This window comes from Ascidia mentula, chromosome 2 (genome assembly GCF_947561715.1).
Source record: "Ascidia mentula chromosome 2, kaAscMent1.1, whole genome shotgun sequence".
Lineage (NCBI taxonomy): Eukaryota > Metazoa > Chordata > Ascidiacea > Phlebobranchia > Ascidiidae > Ascidia > Ascidia mentula.
The window spans coordinates 18,215,541-18,225,054 of record NC_138567.1 but is presented as its reverse complement, the minus strand read 5'-3'; the positions used below and the strand labels follow the sequence as shown (position 1 = coordinate 18,225,054).

Genomic DNA, 9,514 nt, shown 5'->3' with positions numbered 1-9,514 from the left:
ACAAACATTTGTTTGTGACGTAATAACGTTGATGATAAATGGATTCAATTATAGCTGTAACCAACATATAAAACCGTCCCTTCTGTACAATCGTACCCATTTTTAGATCAATCAAAGTACCGTAGTACTTTAGCTTGCGGACCTCGAAACACATACCGTATTTTACGGACCATAAGGCGCAACTTAAATCCTTTTTTTTTCTCATAAATTGATCGTGCGCCTTATAAGCCGGTGCGCCTAATGTATGGATCAAGTAGTGCTTTATTGCCTACACTCAAAACCAGTACCGATACTATTATAAATAAACCACCGTCTTACGCAATAAACTACGGTAAAAGCAACTAGCAACTGTGATATTCATACTATTGTGACTTGCTTACATTTATTACGTAACAAGTTTTTGTTTAATGAGCTTTATACGGTAACCCATACTCCTTAAAATACGTTGCGCCTTATAGTCCGGTGCGCCTTATGTATGAACAAAAAACTAATCAAAGCAATTTATTGACAGTGCGCCTTATGGTCCGTAAAATACGGTATACACTTTCACGCACTCTAGCTCCGTTGGCGGCAGGAGGGGGTACCAAGTGCGGAATCGTGCGTAACCATGAATATGAAGAAGGTGTCGCAAAAACTTGCAAATTGAACAATCAAATTCTCTGATGACTTTATTTTGTTTTGCATCCTGGTCACAAACTTACTAATCGTCACTCCGCTAGAAATAAAACGGCTGAAAGCAGCTACCAGACTGATGATAAGACAAATAATTACTACATAACAGCGAAATTGAACAATCTTGCAAATAACTTTTCTACCTACAAATTGTAGGATGGTTTCAGCAAACCTTGTTGCAATAACAAATCTCTGCGGTATTTTAATTCAATGTATTTTTGTCATTATCCACAAACAATGAAAACTTTGTGCAGGATGAGTGGCACAGATTGGATGGTGACGGAGGGGCCGGTTTTTGCGGAGTACAGAAAACAAAAATTAATAATTATTTTGCATTGAACGAAATGCGCTAATAGCAAGAATTCGCACGGTGCAGATTGGTTGATTTCTGTCAATTCAAGTTTGGCGTGATCTTCTCTACAGCGTAAATAGTTGTTACAATACAATGAATAATTTTGGCTGTTTTTTTTAAGTTGCCACGGTGTCCTGCGTGTAGACGGCGTGAACCCGAGGTTGGGAGAAAACCTGTTTTGTCACAATGTTGATCAAAGCACGTCATAAAGCCAGCAGTGACACATGTCTTTGCATTTGCGTCAATTTTACCTTTACGTTAGTTTCTATAGCCTACTTCAAAATAAGTTGATTTCCAGCAGGGGCTCATTAGATATCTGTTTTACATTTTTTTCTATATGTGCAACTGGGCAACTCTGAAATCATTATTATTTCACAAGACAAGGAAACCCACTGACTTTTTTGCTTGAAATAAATACATTAACGGTAAAAACATGGCGGGTAATAATCATTCTTCTTCTTCTTCTTGATCAGTTGCGATGGGAATCAGCCTCCCACCAAATTTAGGGTCGCAACGGTATGCTGATGTCTGATACAACTTACCATTGCAACACTTCTCGGCACTATTCTTAGAAATCAAGTTTCCACCGCAGCACTCGTGCGTTTTCAGCTAAATATGAATACATCTTAGGTTTTGTGACAACAAAGTGATAAAATTTAACCCACATTAAACAAAGCTTTGGAGCAACATCCCCGAATCTGTGTGTTGTAAGGTCTGGCAGAACAGCAGGCATTTTTTCCATTTTGCATTTTGCTAAAAAAAGTGCTATGTGTGCAACCAACATTTCTAACTTGAAACTTTCCATCACGTCATACCTTCTTTGTCCATTACAACACAATATTAGTTTTGAATTGTAAGATTGCCTTCCACAACATTTGTCATGAGCCTCCCTGTTTTTCCTGCAAGTCATCTTGTCTAAAAGCAAACAGAAATAATTCCAGTAGGGTCTGGAGACATATAAATTTACAGAACTTACTGTTGTTATTTTTGAGACAAGAAGGTTGGGTTGTTTTGTCCCATTTTGCATCACTCTGGCAATTAAAATTGGGAAAACCCACTAGTTTGTATGTTCGGCGACATTTAAATGAACATTTTGATCCAACGTTGTTGTTATTTGTGCATTTCATTTCAATGTTTGAAGTTCTCATTTGTAACATGGGACAAGTTATATCTAGATTTGGTTTTATGTTTTGGTTATCTGATATATGTTGTTTAAAATAATCATGTAAACATACTTGAGAAGGTAATATTCACACAAAACACTAACTTGTAACAACAGAATCAGCCTGGCTGTTAAAAGGTAGCGCTTTATGTGCATATTAACATTAGGAAAGGTACAGTGATCGCTAGGCCAACATCTGCAGTCTACGGTTAATATCTCAATTTTTCAATATTTGAAGTCATACTTGAGAAGGAACATGTTTTGCCACATGATCCGTCACAGTTGCAAGATTTTCCATTGTTACACTGCTCATCATTTGTACATGAGTCAGCACAATTTCGATCCCTCCTCCTGGCCAGTGGCAAGTTTCGCTTAGGACATTCTGAGGAAATATAGTGAGCATTTTGGAAAACTTTTAGTGGGATTGGATTAATTGGACTTACGAATTGTTTGTTTTGTACAAGTTGGAATGTCTGGTTTATCCCACTGGGCAGTGCTTTGGCAATTAAGATTTGGTAAACCTTTCAACTTCATATTGGAAGCACATAAAAAAACACACTTTGATCCAACTTTTAAACCCCTGCTGCATTTTACTTGTAATCCCAAAGACAAAGCTGATATGACGTTAGGACACTGTATCTCTAAAGTCAAAGTGTGGTTGTTTTATGCACAGAGCTAATTTAATTCTCAAATACCTGGATGTGAACAGGTTTTTCCACATGGTCCATCACATAAACATTTCAGTGGAGATGAACACTGGCTATCACTCAAACAATATGGTTTGCATGTTCGAGATCTTCTTCTGGCAAGTGGAAGATTTCGACGGGCACACACTACAAAGTATAAGTAACAATTATTTATTTAAAAAGTAGTTGCAGGAAAAACGTTACCCATGGGTGCAGGTGTAGTAGGTTCAGTTGTCATACTTGTAGCCGTTATGGGCTCAGTTATATTCTAAACAAGACAAGAGTAAAATCATAACATATAGAGAAGGAAATATCATGTTTTTTGTATTGAATACCAGGGCGTCGATTTTGGCTTTTTCACCATTCTAAGTGTTTGACACGGTGACAAACTGACGAATGCTAAAGTCCATAAATTGAATTACAGCTGTACAACAATACTTCTTTTATGAACTACACTTTAAAAAAGAAGACCCAACGATTTTCTTGTTTACAATTAGATGTAAATTTTATGACGCAGACCATGGTAGCAAAAGAAATTCGGTTGTTTAATTCTAAAGCGAAATAGTTATTTTAAGAGAAATTTGTATTTGGAGTCAAACACATTCTTAAAGCAATAGCGTATCCAGGGGTGTCCAAGGGATAAGGATGCCCCATAATTTTGCCAAATAAGTTTTGTCTGTTTTATCAACTAATTTTTTTTTCAAAATCAATGGAAAACCAGCACTTTCTTTTAAGTTCAGCTTAAAACCGCATTGTGGTTAAACTGGTCAATATTACCGAACACATGGCATTATTACAAAACACGTTGCATCGCTACAAAACATGTGGCATTGTTACAAAACATGTGACATTGTTACAAAACATGTGGCATTGTTACAAAACATGTGACATTTTTCATTAAATCTGGGCCAAAGCAGAACAGTGCATGCAAAGATGAAAACTGTAATTAATACCGGTATAATATATAGTCACATTCAGTTATATTGGATACAACATTTTCACTAAGGCTTTTTTTCATTATTCTGCGTGCCAAGAGAGCTTTTCATTATTGGTGTACGTGATAATTTTTCTCTTAATGTTCAACATGCAATAAAAAATCAATGTCCTGTTCAAGACACAAATAGATTCCTGGTAAAAATATTAGTTACAAAATGCAATTCGTTTTTTTTTTGGAACAAATTGCACAATAGTGTTTTTTGTAGGAAACAAAAAAAACTTTTTTGAATCAAAAATATGAAAAATATATATCACTTTCTACACGAAGATATAATTCCAACCTTAACTTCCAGAACATTGCAGAGGTTTTCTTCACAACACTTGACATTACACTTTGTAACATTTCCATTTGAAATGGTGTTTTTTACAGTTGCACATGTTCGTTCATTGCATGCTGATTGTGAAGAACATTGTAAAATATCCATGTAGACTACCCTCAAAAAACACAACATTAAATTTAACTACTTCTGTTTGGTTGTTAGTTTTAGTAAAATATTTGTACCTGTTTGACCCAGAATTATGGCTTGCACAGAAGTTATTTGACAAATACTTTGACTGTCTGGGCATGTTGCTCGAACTAGGTTTAAGCTGGTTGGTTCTGGTGTTAAGCGAGATGAAAATCCCGTAAAACATTGAATTGTTTCCGCTGTATGAAAAAAGGTAGTTTTAAAACAATTCATTTTTATCTCTTATTTAGTTTAACTTTTCTCTTTCTCGTCAACCATTTTACCTTTTTCACAATGCTTTCCTGCAAATCCAGTTGAACAATAACAAACATACTTTGCATTTCCGGTTGGTTGGCAGGAGCCACCATTGAGACATGGGTTGATAGCACATGAATCTAAACAAGTGGACTTTATCAAATAAACATATTAAAAAAACAAACCCAGTTTTTTCATGATAAAAAACACGCAAAAATGATTTTTTTCAGTTTATTGAACAAATGTAGATCAGCAAGTTGCCAGAGTAAACAGTCAAAGAATAACAAAATTGTTTTTTAATTGCTTATTACACATTGCAATAACTGACTGGGTAATTCCTCATTCAAATTGAGGGAATTTGGGTAATTGCACAGTGGCTCATCACAGCATTGTGCTTGGCAGGAAACAACATCATATAACTTTAAAGCTGTCTTCATTTCAGCACAGTTAAAATTTTCACATTGAATGGTTGGTACACATGTACCTTGTTTCACCAACACTTGAAAATAAATTTGCACAAATTAATTTAAGTGAGCTTCATGAAACTATTGCTGAGTGTGACTTACTTTGTCTTCCCATAAACAACACATTATAAGAAATAAGACCGCAGCTCATAGAATTATTAAAGTGATTTGAAAAACCTTGTTTCTGAACCTGTGTACAGGTCCTAATTTTTAGGTCATTGGCAATTGTAACTTCATTGAAAACTGTTGTCATTCCTTCGTAGCACTGCATTTTCTCTAAAGAAACAACTTCATAAAATTCTTGAGCAATATTAACTATGCCTGAAAAATTACCTGCATTGTTTCCCATCAACAGTACAAAAGCACACACAACAAATAAAAGCATTTTAAAATTCTTTCCTGCCTGCATAACATCTGACCAACTTAAAATAAAATTCTCACAGAGCTCTGCTGTCTGCATAGCCTTGGGCATATCAAGATGACAACCTGGTTTTTTAATTGCACAGAAGACTCTGACAATTAACAAGTAGTCAAAGCTCTTCGCAGACAAATATATGGTGTCATTGTCAGCAAATATAATTGACAGTTTTTTGGATGATTTAGCATGGAATATTTTTTTATTCTACAACTTATTATATTTGGTAATTAAACATGTTTTTATTCTTTAACAAACAAATTATGTGAAAATGTTTTGTGCATTTGCCGGCACTAATTTCTGCTTTATTTTAATTTTTTTTAAGATGATGCAATATTTTTGAAAAACAAACAGTTGTAACAATCCAGCATAAAAAACTGGACAAAGGTTATGATGGAAAATGCCTTCGGTTTTAGTTGTAGTTCTCTTGTAGGTTGTGCTTTGGAACTTCGGTCAGTAAGTTGTGTGGAATTTCACTTAAACTAATACTTTCATGCCATTTATGCATAAGATAAAACCTACTATGCACATCACACAGTACATTTTAAACCCAACATTAGATGAATATGGAACTTTTAGAGTAGATAATCAAACAGTAGTAATAAAACTTGTATTCATGTTTCTCCTTTATAAATATATAATCATACAAAGTAAAAAAAAATTACCACAAATGGAGTGATTTGTGATGGCTTCATTGCAAGTTTTCCGTTCGAACATTGGCCCTCTGCAACCCTTCTTTCCTGTCTATGTAACATAGCTGGGTTAAACACCTAGGTTTATTCACCGACTTAATTCTACCTCTCCATTCAGACACACACGTGTCCTAGTAACATTTCCTGGTCCACATGTTACTGTGCATGTTGAAAATGCTGACCAATCACCCCACTTAGGACAGTTTTGTCCATTACAGTTCACTAACTGTGTGCTTGGCCCTTTACAGCTTTCCTAACATGAATATGTTGAACGATTTCAATAAAAAATATGAATAAAAATAAAACGACAAATTTGTGCAATAAACAATAGTAAAATTACCGATCCATTTATGACATTTAAGCAAGTTCTCCATCTTATCTTATGTCCACCATTGCATGAAGCATCACAGTTTGGCCATTTACCCCAAGTACTCCATGCTACAAAAAAAAACTTGTCAGTCAGTTGCTACACAAAAAGGCAGTTATTGACTTTTATTAAATGAATGCACCTGGACAAGGGTATGTATTACAAGTTTCTTCATTCACTGAAGCTGTTTCAGATTCCAATCCAGCCAAACATACTTGTTTCTTGCTTCTTGCTCCAGTGCCACATGACTTTGAGCATTCAGACCAGTTTGACCACGGTTGGCAAACTTAAGAAAATACCAGTTTTTTTTAATTTTCTATATATTATTACACCAATTTACTTGTGGTTGATGTAGTTCCGCCATTACAATTTTCTTCATCTTCATTTTCCTGGCAATCCTAAACACAACCAAATAAATTATGCGTATGTCACTTATTTATCCTGATGAGTTTTCTTTAAACATTTTTTACCTGCGTCCCATCACAAAACCATGCTAAAGAAATGCAGTTGTTGGAAGTTCTACATTGATATTCATCAGCTGGGCAAGCCGCTCTCGTTGTGAAACCAAAAAAATAGGACGCTGTGGTTAACATTACTGGTGTAGTGGTGGAAAAGCTCTTTGTAGTTGGTTTCACTGTTTTTATTGTTGTCATGGTAGTGGTAATGACTGAAGATGTAGTTAATGGTTGCGGGCAACGCTTCTTGCTTAACACAATATCATCAATTGCCATGTCACTTTTAAAGTTGTTGCCTCGCACACCAACAAATCGAATCTACAAAAGAAGGAACCTCATGTTCAATTTTTTATGTAAGCTAATATTAAAATTTGTTTTGTACCTGGATGGTTTTACCCTGTCCATAAATTGGAATTGCTGATAAATGCCATGGACTACCTTGATCACCATGCATACTAAATATCAATCTTGCACTTTCATTTCTTTGAATTATATAAGCTAAGAGTGAACCCATGCCATCCCCATGCATGTTGTACCTGGAAATGTTATGTTCTTTAATTGCACCTCTTACAATTAAATAGGCATTCTCTTACCAGAAGCGCAAGCAATATTTCTGTAAAATATTCAAATGTTTGGATTTTGCCGTTGTCAGTATTGCCTGTTGGTTTGATTTTTTCCCAGAAGCTTCGACATATGCATATGTTCCCACTAAAATTATACTAACTTCAGACCTACCATCAGAACAATTCAAAAAAATCTTACAATTATTTCCAAGGGTGTGGTCAACTTTTGGTCCTGTGTTGACTCTTTTTCCAGATGGTGTTGGGCCCTTCCTAAAACTCCAGTCAAAATCATCTTTTTTATCCTGCTCCCAACCATTGCACATTCCATTGGTATGTTCAAAATTGCAGTTAAATGTGTTTACTGAATTCATAGATTTGCATTTGAGAACTTTTCAATGAAGAATTGCTTGTATTTGTTTTAACTTCACTTTAATTATTTGCAACCACAGTTATATTTGAACAGGGTTTTTACGGCAGCATTTACCTGGCGGTTTAATTGCCATCCAATGCAGGACAAAACCATCGTATTCAACAGTTGCATCAGAAATAAATTTCACAATGATGTGATTAGTTTCAGAAAAAACTGGGTTAAACATAGTATCATAGCCACAGAATCTACAAAATAAATTTGTAAAATTCAGTTTTTGCGGCCTAAAAAGTGCAATATTTTTTGATACAAAGTTTTTGTGCCGTTTAATCTCACAGAAATTGTTGTTGTATAATTACACTTCCTTAAGCAAACACAAATAAACTATGCACAAAATAGATCATTTTTTATATAGACTGATTACTTTTGCCCCCCAACAAGTTTATTGGGGTTCGCTTTGTCAGTGATAGCAATGGAATCTGCCCCGCAATCTCCGAGCTTTTGAATCGGAGCATCCTCCATATTGACATACCTAAATGTAGTCTATGAAAATAAGGAGAATTATTGTGCCGTGTTATGTCAACGAGCAAGCGGTGATTAAAATTGAGATTAGGTTGCGCAACTTACTTTTACAACGTAACGAGTCGGAACTCTGATGTTCCAGGTGCAGTTTGAACGGGAAGGATACAAAGATGGGAAATTAGGACTTGCGATATAACCAGACATTCCGAAGTGTTGTCCTCCGCAACTCCCTCGCATGCCTTGGGCTGCAAATTATGCAAGAGAACTTTTGTCACTTATCGTTATATAAACATTTTGCAGGATGCGTATAGTTAACTAATGTTTTGAAAGTTACTTACGTTTCTGCGAAGTTTCCCGTTTATTTCGTTGTCCAGCAGAATTCGCCGAGCAAAAACAAAATAAGATTTGAAAAAAAATAATAATTTTATCCAAACGCATTTTCTTCTTCTGATCTTAAGCAACAACAAAATACAACGTTTCACTGCATTCAGTAATCAGTGAAATCTGTGACATTTCTGCAACAAATGAAATATTTTCTTTTGAAATGAATTTATTCTTTCTGACCAATTAATTCTCATTTTATCGAATGGCTCCCGAACAAATCCCTTGAACAATTTGAATGAGGTACCGAAGTGTCGATAATACTTCGCCTAAAGCAATATTTGTGCGCGTTACTCAAACCGGTTTATCAAACCACCAAACGCACCGATGATTGTAAGTCATTAGAAGGATGTATGGAAAAATTGGAACTGGTTGTTCAGCTGTTTGCTGATCTACACTTTCATCTTCAATTACGATTTCATTTCCCGGATAGTCTGACATCAACATTTTCAGTTCTATGGAATTATAGTGTCATAATTACGTCCAACATTTTGCAAACTTATGAATTAATCGACCAACGAATCGGAGCGAAGCGATGTTTTCCAACCTGCATTCGAAAATCTTGAATATACAAACAGTGAAATATTGCGTTTTTGAATATTGTGTTGTCCTTCAGAAAAAGGAAAGGGTTCCGTTTAAACCTGAGGACCGGCTGTGGCCAATGGCCCCAAGGAAATCGCCAGATAAAAAGGCACGCAATTTTGCACAACCATTTTTTA

The 9,514-nt window shown here is 35.4% G+C and overlaps 1 protein-coding gene across 1 annotated transcript; it reads right to left on the bottom strand.

Annotated features, from left to right (window-relative positions):
* Nucleotides 1-704: 704 nt before the first annotated feature.
* LOC145888734 (uncharacterized) lies at nt 705-8,925 on the bottom strand. Its single transcript, XM_082979559.1, has 24 exons — nt 8,753-8,925; nt 8,520-8,659; nt 8,317-8,435; nt 8,010-8,140; nt 7,725-7,886; nt 7,556-7,670; nt 7,345-7,498; nt 6,978-7,280; nt 6,848-6,905; nt 6,650-6,793; nt 6,481-6,578; nt 6,247-6,393; nt 6,114-6,192; nt 4,599-4,709; nt 4,371-4,514; nt 4,150-4,298; nt 3,077-3,140; nt 2,882-3,019; nt 2,630-2,827; nt 2,431-2,568; nt 2,001-2,195; nt 1,840-1,939; nt 1,690-1,777; nt 705-1,633 (listed from the first exon to the last, which is right to left on the bottom strand). The coding sequence occupies exons 1-24, from the start codon at nt 8,850-8,852 to the stop codon at nt 1,472-1,474; spliced, it is 3,237 nt and encodes a 1,078-aa protein (XP_082835685.1). The 5' UTR covers nt 8,853-8,925; the 3' UTR covers nt 705-1,471.
* Nucleotides 8,926-9,514: the final 589 nt, after the last annotated feature.